General features: G+C 45.6%; 2 protein-coding genes across 2 annotated transcripts; one reads left to right on the top strand and one right to left on the bottom strand.

Moving 5' to 3' along the window:
- Positions 1-7,687: 7,687 nt before the first annotated feature.
- On the bottom strand, positions 7,688-15,963 carry LOC124659214 (conserved oligomeric Golgi complex subunit 1). The gene is made up of 6 exons (XM_047197144.1): positions 13,760-15,963; positions 12,961-13,155; positions 9,841-10,145; positions 9,568-9,753; positions 8,875-9,052; positions 7,688-8,414 (listed from the first exon to the last, which is right to left on the bottom strand). Exons 1-6 carry the CDS (start codon positions 15,956-15,958, stop codon positions 8,271-8,273), a joined length of 3,207 nt encoding a protein of 1,068 aa, XP_047053100.1. The 5' UTR covers positions 15,959-15,963; the 3' UTR covers positions 7,688-8,270.
- Positions 15,964-18,639: 2,676 nt separating this feature from the next.
- On the top strand, positions 18,640-21,413 carry LOC124659829. The gene is made up of 4 exons (XM_047197634.1): positions 18,640-18,972; positions 19,078-19,188; positions 19,611-19,679; positions 21,046-21,413. Exons 1-4 carry the CDS (start codon positions 18,733-18,735, stop codon positions 21,094-21,096), a joined length of 471 nt encoding a protein of 156 aa, XP_047053590.1. The 5' UTR covers positions 18,640-18,732; the 3' UTR covers positions 21,097-21,413.
- Positions 21,414-22,535: the final 1,122 nt, after the last annotated feature.

Here is a 22,535-nt window from a genome sequence, read left to right on the forward strand (position 1 = left end):
GAGCAACAGAAAAATGCAGATTTTTAGCATTTTTTTACGGAACCTCATCAGAGGGCGGAGAGCTCCGGCTTTGCATTATAAGAAGAGGGAAAATGATCGAGTTAATAAGGGAAATCGAACCCAAAGACGATACATGCATGGTTAATTAAGGGAAACCGGCGAAAACAGCACACCACACACCCGAAAATGAATCAAGGCACATCGCCTGATCCAGATACAAGAGTCCCTAGGCCCAAGACCGTCGGAAACACCTTGTACCTAGCCAAACCAACACCCACAACCTCTAGAGCACTTGAGCAACAAGATGGGTGCTCGCGAAAAATCCTCATGCCCATGATTTTTAGCATTTCATTGAGTCTTATATACCAACCACCATTTGGGTTTCCATAGAGGCTGACATAGTTGTCCGGTGCAAGTTTATTGTCTAGATATAGTTTAAAAAATAGATTAAGTTCTTTTAATTATATTGGGAATTTACAACAAATTTGTTGGCCTTATTTTGCGTGATACATTCCCATATACTAAGAGCATTCTTCTCGCCGACAAATAATCAACGCTATAACCTAATCATACATATCTTTTGTTAGTCCCATTATCTTTATAGACCGTTTCAGTAGAACATCGTGTTGAATTATTCAACCCTACCTTCAGAGTAGAACAAATAGAGATCATATATAGGGAAAAGTTCATTTGCTATCTCCGGTTGGTACCAAAGTCTAAGTTTGGATACTCGACTTCAAATACAAAATAATTGTCATCCATCAAGTGTCGACACCATCTAGATTTGCCCCCTGCTCAAGCAGCAATAGTTTTGTACATGTGCCAGCCCAATCTACAAAAAAAGAGCAATGGAAAAAGGTGAAACTAACAACATTCAAAAGGGGTTTTGTTTTCTTGATTTTTGAAACTTACTTAAATTTTTTGTGAATAAGGTATCTAGAATATACTTTCTATTTTCATGTTATTTCCTTTTTCTTGCAATTTTATATTGTTATCTTTCTATTTATGTTGCAAAATTATTGAAAGGTGTTATTTACTAATTTTCAACTTCCTTACAGACCTCCATATTTATTAAATTGCCTGAAATTTTAAATACTTCCCGACTTGTCTTCAAAGTAGTCATGTTTTTTTTAAAAAAAAAAACTTCAATATTTTCTAGATTTTGTTACTCTTTTGCTGATTGGGTTGCCTGTGTGTCAAACCGTCGCTATGTCATCCTTAAAATCACCAGAAATATGCAATGTTTTGGCCTTGAATGACCAGGAATTTCTGGTATTGGACGCAAGAGTTCAGCCAAAACACTCAAAATAAGTCAATTGTTGTCCAAAGAAAAGAAAAGAAAAGAAAAGAAAAAAGAACACATTCAGGTGCAGAAGCTTCAGTCTGTACCTTAGAGTATATTGCAATAATTGAGACCTGGAATAGACCTCTTCTTGTATAGAAAAACGCACATATGAGACGAGGTGGTGTCGAAACTTCTGGGTGTGAGCTGGCCGGCCGCGAACGCCTCCAGGCAAAACTGTATCATGAAACAAACCTTGACGTCAAACCAATGACTTTGGGCATCATCTCCTCCTGTCCATCTTCGACAGGGCAGGTAGAAATCCTCATCTTGGTAGGTATAACCGGCGCGCATTGCCACGCCGTCGTCGTTGGGCGATTTGCTGCCTGCTTCCAAGTGGTTCAGCATGAATGAACCGGGAATTGCTGCAAGGTGTGTCGAGTCGTTGTCAAGTTTTGCCCTTCTGCAACCGATCTTGCAGGCACACGCTTTCATGTCCTGTCTCGTCCCAAATATCTCACTCACCAAATGTGTACTCCCTCCCTTGGAACTGGTATGGATAAAGGGAAATTGATTATGTGGTTGTGGCCTGTTGGGTTGGGTTAGGTACATAGTCCCGGCATTTGGTTTATCGCTAATGTATCTTTGTGTTTCTTTCTTTCCTTTCAGTCGGTATTTTTCCAGATAATTGAAGGGTTTTTACAGTTCCCACAAATACATATAAAAAAAATCCTTAATAATATCTCTGTGTTTGCTGTTTGGGGCAAACCAGACGTGGTTAGCATGACCATACTCCACACATGCAGGCAAGGCAATGGTGTGGTCTATGAACTGTCAAGAATCTGTTCTTGCGAAGATGCCAAATGTTTCCTACGGAGCCTTCTATTTCTTGTCCCCGGCGCCGTTCTAGCCGGAGAGGAAGAAAACAGCAACGACAGCCATCGAATCGACCGGAGAAGAATGGCCAGCTGAACGGGTCAAGCAACCGGTTGCTCCACCCTCCCGTCTCTTCATATCTTGATACTGTTGCTAATGCCCTCGCTGCCTGAATTTGCCATTTGTTTATCGTCAAGTTGGCTAGGATAAAGAGTTGACGAGGGGAAAGGGCCTCGAATCTTTTGATTTCTCCCTGCCTTTTAGACAAATTGTTGTCTATGGCCTTGTACTGGTTGGTACACCGCATGGCCGCAGGCCACATTCCATTCAAAGATATTTTTCCCCATTTAATTAGTATACTAGCGTGATGTCGTTTCAACATGATGATCATCAAGTGCTGGTCCAGGAATAAACGATAAACTTATTATGAAAACCAATCATGCGATGCCTGGTACAGAATAACAAGGATTATTATGGCATTTCTTCGTCAGTTCGTCTGCCAGATGGTGGTAGCTTCAATGCATTGAGATATTGTTCTCCATTCGGATCCGGATCGAGTCAGGAAGAATTATGGAGCAGTTGGATTGTTGGATCAACTGAGGGCCTATTTGTTGATGTTGTTGTCGCTGTTGGTAGGAGAGATCTGACAATTTAAATTAATCTGAGTTGACTGAAAACTATTGGCATAGTCATTGTTCAACAACTGTTGATCGTTAGTTAAACTAGTTAATAATTGATGCCAACTAGGTTACTTGTTCAGCAATTGTTGAACTCCGGCTCTTCTTTTTTTGTGATTTTTTTATATTTTCCGCCCATGAGATAGTAGGGCCGCAAAGAAAACGTAGGGCAATAGGGCACACAAAAGAAATCATTATCCTGTTTTGCCTCCTTCATCTTATACTACTTATTTCTTTCTTTTAGTGAAAAGAGATATTCCATTAATCAGAACAGTTCCATTTCCTGTTTTGGTTCCTTCATCTCATTACATTATTTTGCCGGAAAATAAATATTCCATTCATCAGAAATAAAGGCACATTCCTCGCATATAGTCTATAAGATCTTAGCACAGAAGTGGCCTAGCCAAAAAGCAGCGCGAGACTAAAGACGAGGCAAGCTTGCGAGCTCATGGCTCACCATTTTAATCTCGATAGATGCCATCTCTCTCCCGCGAGATATTTTCAAATAATGGTGAGCATTTCCAAGAGGGCACCATATTGATCGGACTCAAGGGAACAAAGAAGTCCTTATACTTCAACAATTTATCACTAGTGAAACGCATGAGAACCATGATACTTTATGTGTTTCTTTTGTGTGTATCTGATAGTACACCGGTACATCTCAAGTTCTCAACTACGTGTTCTCTAGAAAAAATCTATATCAAAGGTGCTAAGCTAAGGTTCCACCATCCAAGCAAACTGACGAAGTCCTCATGGTCTCTCTTTGATGTAAGTTTTGCCAAAAGAAAAATCACCAAAATTAGATAGATACATGAAAATTCCCCTCCATGAATCAACAACTTCATCTGCAGTCTAGTTCGACCGCTAGCTAGCAACTACTAGTGGTATTGTAGCAGCTAACCCCAAGCCAAAACAACTAGCTTTGGCGTTAAGCAACCGCAGGGCCCGTTTGGAAAAGGAAAGATGCCCCCAAATAAACCTGGCTAGAGACAGTGACCTATCACTGCCGCTGCTTTAACGCAAAACCCGAGCCCATCCCAGACCAATTACCCAGCAAAAGGTGTCTCACTCATCTAAACAAAAGGTGTCTCGCTCCATGTATACCCCACAGAGAGACAGAGATTGGGGAGAAGAAAGTAAATCACAACAAGTAGCAACTAGTACGGGTACTTTTGTGTACGGCAGTTTTCAAAGGTGTGCTTCGAATTCGGGGACCGGCAAGGAGATCATCTGCACATGTTCAATGCCGGATCTTGTAGGAGCCGTCGTATACAGTTTCTTGACCCACCATATACAACTTTCAAGCGTGTCTTGTAACTGAATTACTGATCACGCGCGCGCACATGTGTTTCGGTCTCTATCTGTAGCAAACATCAGGTGGAACTGCCCACTCTGTGAAGAAGATTAAACAGTGGAAACCATGCTCAAAAGATCGATTACACAAAGTGCAAAATAAAATACTTGGACAAACCGACATTATCTCTTCCAACCGCGATTCTTGAAATCTTACATGTTTGCACTTTGCAGAATGTCACCTCCCTTTGCTTGCATATGGTTTCCTTCAAGACTTCTACATGGTGTTCCTTCGTTCACATAGTTATCTCTATAGACTATAGCTATCCCTTGGCAAGAAAGGAAGAAGATCTCCATAACTATAATACTCTGATCTGCTATATGTGGAACACTCTACTGCAAGTTGCAACGTACCACCAACTCATGTTCTTCAGAAAGAGTGTCTGCCTTGCCCAGTTGCCCTTCCCTTTAGATCGAGAACATATAATATCAAAGGCTAATTCGACTGCAATGCCCTGCAATGTCTAGGGCTCTAGGCAGTGGATGCGGCGAGAGATTCTATCGTCCTATTTCGTCCTGTCGCTCCCGCGAGCGCAGGGCGAAACCCTCGCCTCCCCCCAACCTACAGCCCCTCCTCCCCCTGTCCCTCCCTCGCCGCCGCCAGAGGGCGTCGCCGGGCAAAGCCCCGGGGCGCCGGCGGCGGCGGGGCTTCTCTCTCCCCGCGTGGCTGTGGTGGCGCGGGCCGGCGCGGTCGGCGGGGCGCCGTGCTCGAGTCCGGCGCGGCGGCGCGGTGGCTCGACCACGGCGTGGTGAAGGCGCAACGACGGCGGGGTGGCGGCGTGGCCTGGCCGGGCCGGCGCGGCCTCGCGGCGGCGTGCCCGTGGCCAGGGGTGGCGGCGGGCGGGCCCAGATCTGGGCCTGCGGGCCTAGGTCTGGGCCTCATCTGGGCTGCCTCGGGTGGGCAGCTCCGATGCGTCTGGTCGACGAGCGGCGAGGGCGCTGATTCATCCCCCCGATGTCCTGCGGCGGGCATCGTGGTGGGTGCCTCGGTCCGGCGTCCTCGACTCCTCGGGTTGTGAGGCAGCGGCGGGCGGCGTCTGCGGCGTGGATCTACGGTTCACGTCGGCCCCGGAGGTAGTAGCGGATGCCCTTGACTCCTGCTCACCTTTTCCCCACCTCCCGGACGAAAGTCCAAAATCTTGCTGATTGGGCGGCGGCGACGCGCGGCTGCGCCGTGACCTTCTTGGAGGCGCCGCCTGGGGAGGTTTGGGTAGGGTGGCGGAGCTGAAGGTTGAAGCTTTTGGGCAATGCTGGTTCATGAGCAGCTGCGGTGATCTTTGGCCCGTATGCGTGTGTCGACGGCAGTCTGCCCCATCCTCTGCAGGTGCTCCCGGCGGATTTCTCGTCGGCGGGGGTGTCCAAGTGCTCGGCAGTGTGGCCGGTTTGGTGTGATCTTCGTCAAGGTAGTCTTTCTCCAGGGCGGCGCCGGGTCCGGTGCCCAACACCTCTGCAGCCTCTCGGGTGAGCTTCTCTCATGTCCGATGGTTCGACGCCTTCGAGCCAGGCGAGAGGGCAGGGGCCCTCTTCGGCATGAGAACAGGTTGGTGCCTCGGGTGCTGTAGTCCTGGTTGTTCTCCTCGGATTCAAGACTACAACTCTGCTTCGGGCAGTGCCTCGCCGTGCCTCCGGCTGGTGTCCTTGGTGCCGAATAGCGGCGGTATGCACTTATGCAAGCTTGTCTCGCTCTTAGTGCAGTGTTGTAATTCGTTCTGTGTGTACCCTTGTATCTTTCTTGCCGTGGTGTGCGTGGTGTGGTGTAATGTTGTAACTCCTGGCCGGTTGATGGCTTTGTTAATTCAAAGCAGGGCTTTCGAGCCTTATGTTTAAAAAAGTGGATGCGGCAGACGAGAACGTTCACAGGATGCTGAATTGGGCAGCCGAGGCAAAGTGTGAAAACGGCTGCTTCAGCTGAGGCCGCTAGATCCAGTCGCTAGTACAGCGATCCCACAACCTTTCCACTGCAATGAACCAAAATGATGAGCGAATATTCATCAGCTAGTTGTCCCTTATTATTGGATGTGGCACTTCCAATTTTTTTGAACGTGAGAAATAGATTATGAGCATATGGATTATGTTATATGTTGTGCCCATGCAAAATTTATTTTACATTTTTTGAAAACCTAAAAGTATTTCATACCAAATGGGGTGCGTACGTGATTGTAATTTCTCAAAAAAAGAGCGAACTAGTTTTTGTTTTTTGATAATGGGCGCTTTTATTACTCGAAACAATTACACCCGGCCTCTGCATAACAAGATGCACACAGCCGTCCAAGTCTGACAAAACACAAGTTCTATGAAGATAAAAAAGATGTTGTACATATCAATAATGAGTAACTGTGCAAACGTCTATGTGACCGTTGGCGGCCCGATCCGTAGATTATGCTGCCACCCATATTGGAAAAAAATATCCCGCGCCGTAACCTCCAACCGTGTACAGACCTCCATAAACAGGTCGCGGTTCGCCACTTTAGAGTACCGGTACATCTTTAGATAACCTGCAAGAGCGAACTAGTTTAAATGATACGGCTCAACCTAGATCCATGATTTTGACATTTTGCAAAAAAAGATTTGAAATCATTGTCTGCACACGGCTAATTAGCTCGGACCCCCACCACAGCCGTGTCTGGACTTCGGAGCCGAGATCGCCTCCCTCCCAGATCTGCACGAGTGCGGCTAGCTTTTCCTTGCTATGCCAAAAATCGTTGCAGCACTGCACCATGGTCCATGGTTGGTACGAATGTGTACTCTCCTTTTTTTTTTCTAGTAATATAATGCTCGTCTAGAAGGTCAGGCATGTAGCTCTCCGTCGCAACTCGGAGTCGGCAAGGAAGATATGAACAGCCAGAAAGCCTACCTTGCTGGACGAAATGCATAATTAAGAAGAGACACGGTGGGTGTGACGTCGAATCAGCCTGAGTAAAATAACGGGTGGCCGAGTCTTGTCAAAATATTTCATCCAGGCTTGAGGGAGATTAGGATGAGCTCCTGTAGAGACTATTATAGGATGTTCTCATCGATCGAGCCTTTTGCCGAACCGAGGTTTGAGAGAGCCAGCAAGATGCATTCAGCGATCTATTCGTCCATTTATTATCCAGTACCTAAGTAAGTAGTAGTACTAGTAATTATCACACGTACGCGGCACTCATTTTCGACAAGTTGGAGGAGCTGTTGGCGGTTCGCAATCCGTGCTCGCCATGGACCTCGGATCGCCACATACGTCGAGGCAAGGAAAGGGCGACAACTTTTCCGGTGCGGAGCTTTTGCGTGCGATCCGTCGTCACAGACAACGGCCCAGGACACAGGCAGCCATCGTGCTGCAAGCAACGTCTCATCCACCAGCGCTCAACGCCGTGATGGCGTGATGCCAAAAGGTTTCAGCTTCTAGTCCTATCCCGTGCTTCATGCGTGGTCCTGGCTCATGAGTTCGTTTCTGAAATATTCACTGAAAAACGTGCACATAGATAAATTGTACAGATAAAAGAATGGTGACACTCGGTAGTAGTTTCAAGGAGAATAATACATGCTTTATTGCTATATTTGCAGTGTACACAACAACTACACATGGAAATTTACCACGCTTGGGAAACCACAACCGCTCGCTGTTCCAACATAACATATGCTCCCAAATCACCAGAGACGAGAAAGAAAAAAAAATGGACTCCAAAATTCTTTTCATGAGGCCAATGATTGACGAGTCCCTCCAAATATGGTCAGCTAATTTCAGTAGGAAGCTGCAACTGCTTTTCTCTTATATACCTTGTCAAAATGCACGCACGAAGCACGTATAAAAAAGGATTTGATTCCTCGTATCACCACTTGTTCCATATCTGCAGGTTAAGCAAGCCAATCTTGAGCGCCATCAGATCTGCTGGAGCTCTCCTCATGTGCCCGCCGGATCATAATAAAACGTAAGAGGCTTGGTACGATGTGATGAGCACCACTGGGCCAGCTACGTGTTGTCATTGTGTAAGCAACAGATTTCCAGCACCAGATCTCATTCATCACAAGAGCTGCCGCAGCCATGCTGACACGCGTTTCCATTTGAGGTACCGACTGAAAGCTTAGGTTGACGCCTTCACAGACTATGAATCATAGCGAACACCGGATGTGAAAGATGAGAAGAACCCAGCTGCTGGCCCAGGAAGAATGTCGCTGAGCTTCCCAACCTGCCCATCAGAGAGCATGGACCCCCATCTCGATGTGTTCTCCCCAAATTTGCTCCCAACCTGATAAACGACGAAGCAAGGATATGTTTTAGCTGAACATTGCTATTCAATTAGAATTTAGAAATAGATGTCATATCTCAAACCTAGCCAATATGCTTTGACTACGATAAAGAACTATATACAGCATCTTTTCAAATCCGCCTACCCAACTGGCCTTAATGATATTCAACCATAAATAAAAGATTATGTTGACTTGATAAAAATGTTATGCACTAGTTTACAGTCAAGACATAAATCCATAGATGTGCATAATTCTCGTGATGTGTTGAACTGTACTAAGTTTCAGTAACTTCCTACATGACGATGCCAAAAGATCTTCCGCCAAGCAGAATGGGTATTGACATATGAGACAACATTTACGAGTAGCTACGCCATGCATTGTCGCCATTGGATAGTTTCACTTCAAAATTTAAATGCAAGGACAAGATAAAAAGAGTAATAAACATGGCTGGTTACTTACCTGGGTAACAAAAGACTTGAGCAATGGAGCAGCACTTCCAAGACTTGCATTATTATCATATTCTGAGGCGGTAGATCTTTCGCCATTCGAATATGATTTCCAGGGGCTTCTAGATGCTGAATCCTCAGATGGTGACTGTAGTGATGACTTGGGTGTTCTTGATGATAGAGCTGGGGCACTACAACCGGAAAAGGTGATCAGTGAAGCAGCTATAACCTAGAAACTAGCATGTTTGCTCATCACAACGAATCCTCGCAAAGGGGAAAAAAGGAACTCCGACCACAGGGCCCAAAGCAACAAGGGGAGACATATAGCAACACCAACCATCAAGCAGTCCTAATTACGCAGAAAGGAGACACTGAAAATATGTCTTTGACAATTCACCATGAGTGCTTTGTCAATTCTATAGCTTACTTTGTGTAATGAGACAGACGACAACTGTAACTAATTTTATTAGAAATGATGGCTTGCAACATTCTCATACGACTTCAAGGTATCTACTTAATTTCATGCAGAACTTATGATGTATGTATTGCAACATTGTCAGGTGAGTATGTGTAGGGTGTTCAAAAACCGTTCAACAGAAACTGTAGAAACAGTCCTACTAGAATTTTCAACTGGAGCTGCCCATATTTTATAACTGGAGCATGCTTTTAATAAATGGCTTACAGTTAAGACCGAACAATTATTTACCTGATTGGCAAATATTTGAATCTTGGAACCTGAGAGCACCTCATAATATTTGAATCGGTGTTTGCTTTTGTTGGTAACTTTTGTACGGCGCCAGTATACATGTGATTCAGTTGAACCAAGAAACCGAAAAGAACAACGCAGCGTTTGTAAGACTGCTTCTCATTCTCCCACAAGTAATGTTCATACCTGTTTCAATCGAGACATGGTTAGGGAAGATTACTGAGCAACCTAATTTAGTCAAACGTTCATATTTATAACAGAGAAAATACTTACGTTGCCCAGTCTATTGGATCCAGTCTTTGTGAGAATTTATTTATCAACTTGTTTATCGGTTCTATGGTAGCTGAGTCTGCCTGGAATTGTGATTGTTTTCTCCTGTAGGAACTCTTAGCCATGGTGCTTGGTAAAGAGTCCTGTTTCACTTGTGTTTCAGAAGAGTTGGTGGGAGATTTTTTGCCTCCTGATAGGATATCACCAATGAAACGCAGATCTAGCAGTATTTGCAGAACACCTTTATCTGAAACCTGTGAGTTACCTAACTCGATAGATGCCAAAAGGTTTTCATAGATATTGATAACCTACATGAGTTTAAGTACATGTTAGTTCACTGACTACAATGGAAGTCTGCACTTTCATATCCAAACTTCACTGATACAGCTAGAAATGGAATATAATAGTTAACGCTTAAAACAAAAATGTTAATGGTGACACTTAAAACAATTACTTGGAAAACCAATCAGCAGATGATGTATTGCAGGCAAAATATGCTCAAGTGCCGGTGCACTGCAACAGAGTCAGAAATGTTCTATCATGGTATGTTAACTGATGACAAACAAATTTATGTCTTAAATGCATATAGCGACGATGTATTATTGTGTCATATGATTGACTTGTAGAAAAGAAAATTGAATTCACAAATTTCAAAATAATAAAAGAAAAACTATGCCATTTATGCACATGTATATTTTTGGGAGGAAAGAAGAATAGTTTTCTCTGCTGTGTAACAAAAAAGTTCAGTGATAACATTTACCTTTTATAGATTTTATCTTCCATTCTTGGGGAAAATTTGCGCAAGCAAAAGACACGAGTATGTACATGTTGAATTTTTTGGCATGTGTTCATAGTAGCCAAAACATGGCTATCGACATGTAGTGGCTACATGAAAGTGGACTGACAAATCCGTAACCTCTATGGAGTAAGAAACAAGGCATGATAATCAATTGCTTGCTGCTAGGCCTATATCAAGTGGCCGAGACAGTTAAAATTAAATCTGTTACACTGCCCTAACTCTCTGTTACCACAATCATCTTTTCGACTAGGATATATCTACAGAATGCAGACATTCTTTTCATGTAAACATAGACATATAGACTTTCAACAAGACTGAAGAGTGTCTATCAAAGATAGGTCAGACTCAAATTACTCTGTAACATGAATGCTGCTGAAAAATTCATACACACAAATAAGTCTGGCAATGGCACAGAGTAATTTTTGTGTATGAATCACACCCCTGAACTGTACCCAAGCATGGGCAGTTTGGAACCACAACTGAACCACACCCCTACCGCCCCGCAAAACTAAAGCTAAACCAAACTATACACATCATCCACCCAAACCAAAGCCAAAATCAAACCACTTGCCAATCTATGGGTTAAACCCGGTTCCTAGTTTTCGGTTGAAACTGTCGCAGGTCTCGCTCCACTCTTGCATGCTCCACCTTTGCACGTAGTATCAAAGCTAACTCTGCTAGATAGCTAGCCTGTTACGTTCTAGTGGCCTACAACAAGCAGCACAAAGCTAGCTCGCTTCTCCAATGAGCTAGTCGATATTTATGGCAGCACAACTGATGCATGCGACGCACAGGAGGCTCGCAAGTCTAGCACGAACAATCAAATTGCTGCTTTTGTGTCTAGGCGCTGAACTTAAAAGAAAACTGCTCAGGCCCATCTGAAAAACTGGGTCTTAACCTGAAGTTTTGGTCAGTTCCACCCGTAACTATTCAGACCCATAACTAATCAGACCCAACTGTTTACATCAGGAAACCAAGCTAACCCAAACTGTAGGACAGACATGGCCATTTCCAACCGAACTAAACAAACCCAGAATGGGAAACTAAACCATCCAACCCGGTTATGCTAAAACTATTCTCAGATTTACACACAAAGTTGATAATCATTGGTAGTATTACAGGTTATTTACATATGTCTGCTGTTTGGATCTGAAAACCTGTTGGTCTGATACCATATAAACAGTTGCATTCAGCTTTGCCTGAAACTGAATAAGAACTGATACTGCACTGGACTTGGTTCAAAACTGAGGTGCTTAATTATGTGCCTCTCCTCTCTCACTGGGAGAAACTTGATCTTGTATGTTTAGGTAAACCAGTCAGTGAAGACAATAAAATACCAGGCATTTTCTTGTATGTTTATGTGCTAACGCTGAAAGCTGATAGAGAATAGAAGCCACACGCTTGTTGCCTAACAAAAACACTATGATCATTTAAAGCGGTTCTGGCGGTTCTGTTCTTCTACACTTAGCTGTTAAACAATTCGTGGGTAAAGCTCCCCTATCTAACCAAATCACCATGATCCTTTGTGGGTAAGGCCACACCTTGATTTCAACTAGTTGTTCTTAGTGGCAACGGAGAAGCCGAGAAGGGCTCGAGAGCAAGGCAATTGGATGTGCTGGAGGAAGATGGGGAGGTGGTGCAAAGGGCAGCACTGCTAGGAAGCTGCATCCCTGTTCTGATGGAACTCGACACCGGTAATGAGGCGACGGGGAGAGAAGAGGAGACAAAGACCAGCTATGGAGGAGGCCAGTTTGGCGGTGACGGTTGCCCTGAGGAATTGAGGTGCCGGAACCTGGGAAATGCGATAAATGACACAGGGGGGCTGTTCATGGATTAAGCTGGAGAGATGATGCAGACCGATGGGGGAAGAGTGTCGGCCAGCTAAGGGACCGAGAAAAGTGGGCGCTAGCCTAGAAGAATATTTAGATGACTTTCTATGGCATGCATGTTTAAATGACTTTCTATGGCATGCATGTATCAGGGGCTTGGTCCAGATAGGATGCTTCTGTCTGATGAGTGGCAGGTATTCACTCTAAGACCTGGCAGACACACCATCACCACCAACTTACTTGTTTATAGGAGTTGAGTATGCCATGCTTTCTCAGCAAAGAACACAACTAGGAAAAGTAATTACAAAACTCAATAATCAGTGCTAACAAGCAAACAAATGCATCAAGTTATTTGTTTTTTATGGAGACGCGTGGTAAAGCAGCTTAGTTACAAAACAAGTCGAAGAACTCCTGGGTTCTTCCCTACAAGTAATCAAGTATCAGAACAATAAAATAGTGTTATGCATCTTGATAAATTGCAATCATAGAACATACCTTCTGTAGTAACTCCCACGCAAACTTATGCAATACAATTCTGTCCAGGATGTGCCCTCCAATTTTATGTATCTCCAGACATGATTGGTAAAGAAAAGATATAATGTACAGTGAAGGCATGGATGGAAGAGCGATTTGCATCTCCACGGGTCCATCAGTCGGTTCCTCTTGTTTGATGACTGTTACTTCCCATCCCTGACAAGGCAACCATACCAACAATCAAAACAACCAGCATACATATCTATGCAATATGTAACAAAAGATAAGATGTTTATTTTTTTACATTGAAATAGCTCGATAGAACAATGGAGTGATGCTGAAATCTTTAAATAGAACTTAACGACTGTATATAGACAAATCCATTTCAGAAGTACAACTACAGGAAAAATAATTATTTAGTGTCTCGAAAAGGTGCGCCTTTAGGGTACAACTCCATTAACCATCCTAGGAGATATTATTCCCAGGTTGTGGTTCTGCCTCACGCAAAACCAAACTTCTTAAAGTACAACCATCTACATTGTTCCAGAATTTCTGAAATAATACTATAGTGGCACTTAATTACAGAGAAAATGTCTCCTTTCTGTTCAGTCATGTCCAACAGGATGCATAATTATGACAATTTACAAGTTATATGAGTCACTGATGTAATTCTACATATATATCTTCATAGGAAACATAGCTAAAGTCTGCCCTAGTAATAGTATGAATAGCATGAGACACATAGCTAGATACGTCAGTGTGATATGTACTAAGAATGATCCAGAACAAAAATGAAAAACGAGTGGCGCTCAGGGCGTACCCTTAAAGGGGCTGATGACGCTAATGAATCATCTGCATTAAGAGCATATGAAAGAAGGCCCGACAATTCAGCGGCCACCCATGTGATCCACAAAGTGTGAGCTGTAATGCATAGTGCCTTTAAGGTCCTGTTGAGTTCATCAAGTTTGGGATTGGAGCTATCATCAGCACCAAACAAGGAAGCAGCTGCAGCAAGAGGTTGCCTTCTTGGGCTGTCAGAAAACTGATTTCCAGGACTCCTAGGGCTGTCAAATGTGTGCCTCCTGGGGGTAAAAGGTACCGCCGAATCAAACGATGCTCTTGAATGTCTTGGCGTGGGCGATGATAACCTGGCAAATGCTGCACCACCAGAATCCTTTACCCACTGCCTTGGGGAGCTTAGTATCAGGGGTACATGACTTGAATGATATCTTAACGCAAACAAGAGGCGGCCAATGAAAAGAGACCTCTCCACAATAATGGATGCAGCAAGCTCACTGACATCACCCCTTTTGGTTCCCAATGAATCAGAGAGCTTTCCCAGTTCGGCTTCTAAATTGTTCAGTACTCCCAAGATGGTCCTGTAGCATTTCTCCTGAAGGTAGGGCACCAATTCCTTCAACCTCGGAACAGAATTGTGTGACTCAACAAAGATTAACAGGTCCTCAAGAATACTTTTGCATTTGCTGTCAATTGCATTCTTGATGCGGCTAACTTCCGGCCCAAAATACGAGTCTAGGCAGCTGTGGAAGTCATTCTCGTCAGCAATCGGTTTCAAGTGTGCCAAAACTCCCCCTTTCTTGATCTTAGACTCCGAGAACCATACGCTGCCTCCAGTGGAAGCTTTTCTCATATGCACCAGGAAATCGGCAGCATCCTTTGGATCAGCATTGGCACCGATCGCCTCAACCGATTCCATCACATTAACAGTGCCACCCAAGCTATCAAATTCTGAATGAACAATGTCCTTCATTCGTCGGACAAATGCTTCCTCCATCCAGTCCTCAAACACATCCTTCCCTTCTTTCAAGATCAACCCGCGGATTTGATCCCATGGGGATTCAATCTCTGACCCAAACACGCTCTTGAGCCACTGCTCCAAACTCGATTCCAGTCCTTTCCTCCCATCTAGCGTCTCACGCATAAGCCGCTGTACCGAGCCAAGCCCCTCCCCACTTCCAATGGCGTCAACTAGCCTCTGCGCGCCCGCAACCACCCCGAAGATCTCATCGCAGCATTCCTTAAGCCAGCCTGTACAGGTTTGTGCCACAGCATCGGGCTCAAGTAGCACCATGGTAGCCTCAAGCTGATCCCAGTGCTCTCTCCACATGCGCGTCTCGTCGTCAGGGTCTGGAATGCCACCGAACAGCTGCGCGGGGGGCGGTGACTCGAGCACCGTCTTGTAGAACAGCGGCAGCTCGGTGAGCGCGTGCACAAACAGCTGCCCGACGTGGCCGAGGGTGACCCGGACGATCCGGGCGACGTCGCAGAGCACGGAGGCGTAGGCGGCCGGATCCGAGGCTAGGTCGGCTAGAGCCTGGGAGATCCAGGCGCGGCGCGAGGAGAGGAGCAGGAGCAGCGCCTGGGACGGGGTGAGCGACGGCGCGTCGATGGCGGCGACGGCGGCGAGCGCGTCGGCGTGGGCCGCGACGGGGAGGCGGCGGTCGGCGAGGCGCTCGCGGGCGCGCTGCGCGATCTGGGGCCGGAACGCCTCCACGAGCTGCGCCTGGTGCGCGAGGAGCGGGAAGCGCGCGGCGGCGGCGGCGTCGCGGGAGAGCAGGCGGTGCACGGCCTGCGCCCGCGCGTACCGCCCCGCGGCCTCCAGGAGCATGCCCTCGTCGAGGCGGCCCCAGATGTGCTCGGGCGTGTCGACGAGGTACTTGGCGCGGGCCGCGGCGGCGTAGAGCCGCGCGCGGGCGCCGGACGGGGCGGCGCTGGTGGGCGCCTCGGGGGGCGGCGGGGAGAGGGAGGAGAGGGAGTCGGCGACGCGGGCGAGGTTGCGGGAGATGGCGTCGGAGGAGTGCTTGATGAGCAGGATGGAGTCGGCGGAGTCGAGGAGGTCGCGGTAGCTGCGGCCGACGAGCTGGCGGAGGTCCTCCTCCTTGGCGGCGATCTCGCGGCGCGTGGCGGCCTCCGCCGCGCGGATCTCGGCGATGCGCCTGGTGCGGAAGAGCTCCTCGGCGTCGGCCACGCCGCCGCCGGAGGCAGCCGCGGCGGGCATCGTGGCCGCGGTTTTCCGGCGAGATCCAGGAGCGGGTCGGGTGAGGGTGGGAGGGAGGGAGACTGCTTGCTAGAATGCTAGCAGAAGATGCACGGTTGATTCAGTTTTGCGGTGGTGGGCTTTGGGTTTGCGAGGGTGCACTGCAGGTGGAGTGGTGGACCACGATAGCCCCCACTCATGGTTTTTTCAAGGAAAAAGGTATACATTGAGTACAATAGAATGAACAAGATGAGTTATAAAAAAATGAACTAGATATGAAAATTTCAAACAAAAAATTGAGAATCAAGGAAAAAGGTATACATTGAGTACAATAGAATGAACAAGATGAGTTGTAAAAAAAATGAACTAGATATGAAAAATTCTAACAAAAAATTGAGAATTAAAAACGCACAATTCATGCGAATAGGCCCTCTTGAATCTTGATCTTTTATTTCAGAATTATTTTCAATATATATTTTTTCTTTTATCTGTTTATTTCTCGTAACGTATACTAAATTGCAGCGCCAAATCGATGACATTGCAGTTTGATTTCGTACCAATATTGTGAAACAATCTAGATGTTTTAATGATCATCTGCACTATTCTTTTTTTGTTGGTATCATGGCACTATAATTTAAAGGTTTGTAGAACTAGATATGTTCTCGACCTGATGGCCAGGCATCTCAAATGATCTAACTTCTAGGGAGCTTGATGGTGTGGAAGGCATACTAGGGTGTTAAGATAAAGTATCCGATAATCCTAAAATCGCCACATCTCAGTTAAATCCAAATTCACTAGGTCAGCCAATAATGAATGTATATTGTCCAAAATGTAATACTTGCACAAATTCGTTTATACTCTCTAACAAAACTGATCATATTGAGGCACGTATCATTCTTGTGATTAAAGAAGTGCATGCCAGAGTTGGTTGTAGAACTCGTGTGCCAGATTCTCATCAACCGAATACTGCCTCGATTCCTAAAAGAATGTGTAATTATTTAAAAGTCAAATAATAAAAACACCATTAACACCTATACTACCAAATCAAATACCAATGGATACATTGTGATAGATGTTTTCATAGGATTTGTAGTATTATACAGGTGTTGACAACGTTTTCTATAAGCTTGCTAACACTTCAAATTGTTTCACTCTGAAAAAACTTATAGACTTTCTTTCTGGAAAAAGAAGGAGCTTCATCATAGACATGGTTTTCAAGTCGCGACTAAAAAATTAGCCACTAACCCAGCGGCAATGTGATTATTCGATGAAAGTAGATGCATGGTCTCCATAAGTCATTATTTAGCCGCGAGTCGACGTGGTTTTGGGAGGATGACTCCGCGACTACACAACAACTCAAATACAGCCGTAGACCCAAAAAAAGGAGAAAGGGTTGAAGGATGCACTACAAGATCACTGATAGGAATCGAAAGCATATTTTATTCGTGACCAAATGCTATTCTAAAGTATAGTTGTTTTGGACGTTAATGAAACATAACATACATGGAGTTTGAAGATACACAATTTTATTTCACAGAATAGTAGCTTCAAGGTGTAAGTTCATCTTGCAAGGTTCAATGCGAGTGACCCGTGCATTTGTATGTCTTTTATAAAAAAAAAAAGTAGGTTAACCATGACAAATTTTATCCAATAAATATATTTGGATGTTAACAAAAGTATTTATAACAGGAAGTGCATTCTTTTACCATAGTACCCATGTCATAGGATCGATATGACAATAGTCCAAGTCCATATTAATAATACCGTTAATTATTACTCTCTCCATCCTAAAATAACATGCTCAATCTTTTTTTGTGGATACGTTCCATATATAAAAAAGTTTAGCAAGTTATTTTTAAGATGGAGAGGGTCTGAAAGTGGATGAACAAGGTTTAGAAGCAAAACACGAAAGACTTTGTTTTGTCTTTTGCTCACATATACGCACATACACTCACTCCTAAGAACGCACGCATACCCTATCCTTATGAGCAACTCCGAGAGACCGCGTCCAAGAAACTTTCATCCATCCGACGGGTCTTGAGATTAATGAAGTCACCACAGGCGCTTCGCTATCAACGGAAATATCGCCTACAGCTGAAGAATATTCCGCCTTTAATGAGACACCAAAGAGTCAAACATGGGATTTAAACTGTGTCACTACCCTTCTAACCACCCAACCACAAGTTGGTTCTCAAGACTTGTTAGTTACATCCAAGTTGTAAAGCTTCACTCAACAGTACTTTATACAACCTGATGCTGCATCGACGAAGAAAGTTAAAATATAATCGACATTACATCTCTATCAACCAAAGGTGCATCTTGTACCATACGACCAAAGAGAATAATCAGAATCGTCGAAATAAACATAATTTTCGTGATGACGTCCAATGGCAATCCGGTGCACTTTTCCTATACAATGAACCACACCTTGGTCTCCTCTCCTCAAATCTAACTAAGTAGCACCACTACTTTGACCATTACTATAAACTTGCAAGGAAAAAAATTAAACAACACGCATTGACAGATCATTCCATCCAAAAGCCAACTCAAACTCTTCCTTCCACGAAACGGCTCCGGATCCCCCAACACGGCTCCGGGCGGGCCCACGCGTCATCGGCCCACCCGCCCGCCCGCCCCCCACGCCACGCTGTTGCTGTATAAATGGCTCCCTGGGCACTCCCCTGACGCCCGCTCTCTCGCGTCGTTTCCCCACGCGCACGCGAGCGAGCCAAACACGCAGACGGAACCTCCGTCCACCCTTATCCTCTCCCCGGACCGGAGCCTTCCTCCTGCCGATGGCGTCCCTCACCACCACCACCGCCTCCTCGCCCGCCGCGCTGCCCGCCGCCACGGCGGCCACGGCCTCCTCCGTCTCGCCCACCGCCGCCGCCTCCAAGCGCCCGCACCTCGCCGGCGACGACGCGCCCTGGCGCGTCGCCGCCACCGGCTCCGCCGGGATCCGCCCCGTCCCGCGCATCCACCACGCGCCCGTCCTCCGGGTCGCCCACGACGATTACGCCCTCGCGCTCATGAAGGTACGCCGTGCCGGCTCAGTTTCGGGTTCGTTGGTTGGTTGGTTTGGTCTCGTCCGGTGGTTAGGTGTGTCTGATTTTGAGGCTGATTTTGGTCCCTGTCTGCAGCATCCGGATCCGATTGGGGTGGGCCTCGCCATGGAGGCGGTCGCGGAGGCCGCTGGCCCCGAGTGCATCGTGCCCGGCCAGCACGCGCCGCTCCGGCTCATGGGGATCAAGGTACCAATCCATCCATCACCCCTTCCGATCGTTACGTTTATGCTATTGATCTACCTATTTGGTGTTTATGCGGTGATTTGTGACATGCTTATCGCAATACCGGATGTACTTATGCTCAATTCCGTGTCACGATTGACAGTTTCGTCAAATTAGCCTGCGTCACGATTAGATGATTCCGTTCAATTCAGCTAAAGGATCGGATAATTCGGCTCGTTCTACCTCATGGTTGGATAGCTTTTGGTCTATCTGTTGTTTCCTGTATGCTTTGCCATTGGCCCAGGCGGTGTTGACCAGTTTCGTAGCCAGCGAATGGCATCCTATTTTACAGCACGATTTATTTATCAAATTATAATACAAGCCACGATTGGTGGTTTCAGATCGCACATAATTTTGGGGCTTACCATTTTGTTATCTCTATGCAGGTTTGGCCCATAGAAGTAGAGATGAAGTTTCTGGAACCGTTTGGCCGGGAGTTACATTCCATGAAGAAGGTACAAACCTCAGCTTGAAGCTTTCTGTTACATTTGATTATGTGTTTCCAGTTACCAAGTATCCTTAACCGAGCTTCCAATACGTGCTATTGCATACGTAGTACTTTTAACCGCACTCCAAGTATGTGCTATTATATCTTGGTTGTGTGTTCTGAGTTACAAAGTATCTTTAACCAAACTCCCAAGTGTTTTGTTAATGTAGCTTTATTTGCAAAATGACCTTTAGCAATCTTACACAAGGGGCTTTGTTGATTATGTCTGTGTAGCAAGACTTGTGACAAATGTGGCCATGTTTAAACTTTGTTAGCAATGTTTTTGTGAAGGATAAATAGGGTATGTAGTTGCTTGGCCTTCTTATTGCACTAGGTACTAGCTGTAAACGCTGCTCATATCAAAGCCTGTTTCATATTGCACATTACACATCGGTACTTATTGTATCGTGCACTTGCTTCATGTTGTTGGTAGTATTATTCTTGGGCCTGTTTAGTTCAAACTGATTGAATGCAACCATATATATACACATCGTCGCATTTAAGGGGCACTTAGTTGACCCAACAGTATGGAGGGTGCAACAATCTCCTATGTCAGATATAGAGGATAGCCGAATAAACACCGTGTATGTGTATTCCAACAACATTTGCACATTGGTCACATTTAATGGACACTTAGTTGGTTGAACCATATGGAGGGTACAATGGTCCTCTGTGCCGTCTATTGTGGATGGTATAAAGGAAGATGCCTCCAACCTTCCAGTTGTTCCCTTTTGGTTTCTCAATTCTTCATATGATTTTCCTATTTGTGCTGAAATAGTGCCTGATGGCTGAGGAATGTTTTTCCGAACTTTTCTATAAAATACGGGCTTGCCTGCTGCTGCTGTTAAGAGATCTCAGTGGGCTTAAGTCATGTAGATGCTGCATGGGTGTGTTCAGTTTAAATGCATGAGCTGTATCTTAAAAGGAAGGCTCTGGTATAGCTGTACTTTGATCAGTGTAGGGATTCTGACCGTTGAACCAATCATTTCAGAAGTTAGTGTTAAAGTTTATGCATCTAGGTGAAGCATAAGAATCACATTAGTAACTTATCCCTTATTGTAATGCTTAGATAATACATTGTCTGATGTTTTCTCAATTCTGGTTGAAGTTTACAATTTCTTGAGATATCGTTCTATCCAACGGGTTAGTAAGCTCATGTGTGTCACTGCCAACTCAATGGTAGCTTATCTTGGTAGTTTTTGAAGAACAAATCCTTTTGTTGACCTCCTTATTGTAGATTGCCTTAGAAGAAACATGCACACAAGTATTTTTTGTCGACTTGTTTCTTCACCAGATATGCTAAATCTCCTTCATTTCATGTATTCATTTTGCAGTTCATGGACAAGTCATGCAGTGTCATGGACTCCTCTTTAGCACATAAGTAGGCGTGCATGCCAGAGTTGTTCCTTCCAATACCTAGCTGATGTTGTACCCGTAGTGCCTGATGGATCGCAAACCTACGGACTGGGGAGAGTCCACGGATCGAAACAGCATTCTTGCGTATCTTGGGTTGCATCACTTGATGGAACGAGATATGGCACCGGGAACACAGCAGGCAAATCATCGATTAGCAAGTGTATTTTGGGAGTGTCTGTATGGACCCTGTGCTCAGTTTGCGCCAAGATAAATTTGTTATCAACATGTACTACATTTGTTACATTCATGAAACAGTTGAGAATACAATACTGAGTTGCCAGGAGAACCAGAAAAGATCGTACAAAATTACCATTTGTTCTGTTATGTTACTTCTCACAGCCTGCAGACCTGGTGAGATGGCGAACTAATTAGATGATCTTTTATTTCAACCCTGCAGATCTGTGATTGTGTCGAACAATGGGAGAATTAGATGATCTTTTATTTCAACTCTGCAGATCTTTGATTGTGTGGAATAATGGGAGAGTGCTATAGGTTTTGCCATGTCTTTGTCAACGCATGAAATATCTACCGAGAGGAAAGAGATGAAAGATCTGAGAGTAACGGATTTTGGTGCTGCCCATGTATGTCGAAAGCGTTTGCGTAATCCTCCAGTTGGAGCTACCGTATGGGATTGTCGGAATGCGACTTGTGTGATGTCGAATAGTATGAAATCGATTGCTTAAGAAACAGAGCAAAGAATTCGCTGGCTGGCGTGCCAAGGCATGAACACCGCGATCTATCTCGAGGATACTTCGCGTGGCAGTCGCTTTTAGTTCGAGCGGCGGTCATTGGCAGAACCTATACACTGTCTGCTCTGCGGCATCGAAGGCTGGTGGCTGGTGCTGTGCACCCTCCTAGGCGAGCGTGAGGTGCTTGGGCTAGGCTCGTCAGTGGCGTTCGCCAGTGAAGAAGAGGAGGAAGCGATGTGCATCCCTCGCCAATGATAGAGACGATGTGGCTGGCCGTGGCTCCTGTCCGGAGGTGAGGCCAGGACCTTGCCGGAGACACGGACGACATGGCTGGCCGCAGCGTTGCCACTAGAAACAAGAATGAAATTTTAGGGTCAGGAGTGCATGTGCGGGTGTGGTCTCGCCGATGACCCAACATACGGTTAGGGGTTTAGTGTCTCGCCGGCGCTGGAGGAAGGGGGTTTAGAAAGATTGTCGGCCGGCGGGCGACGGAGGTAGCTTCGAAAGAGTGGGGTGGCGAGGCGTCATGGTAGCGACACCTAAAGATGCTGGGGCTGGAGGCTTGCTACTTCGGCTCTAGGGGGTGGCTGGGGCAGTTCCCGCGGAGGTGTTGTGCGAAGCAGTCGAGGCAGAGCACTCGGCCATGTGGTAGTGGCAGCCCTCCCCATGCATGGCCAGCAGCGTCTACCGTCCGGCGATGAATGGACGTGGTGTCCACG

The sequence above is a fragment of the Lolium rigidum genome, chromosome 6 (genome assembly GCF_022539505.1).
Source record: "Lolium rigidum isolate FL_2022 chromosome 6, APGP_CSIRO_Lrig_0.1, whole genome shotgun sequence".
In the NCBI taxonomy this organism is placed as follows: Eukaryota; Viridiplantae; Streptophyta; class Magnoliopsida; order Poales; family Poaceae; genus Lolium; species Lolium rigidum.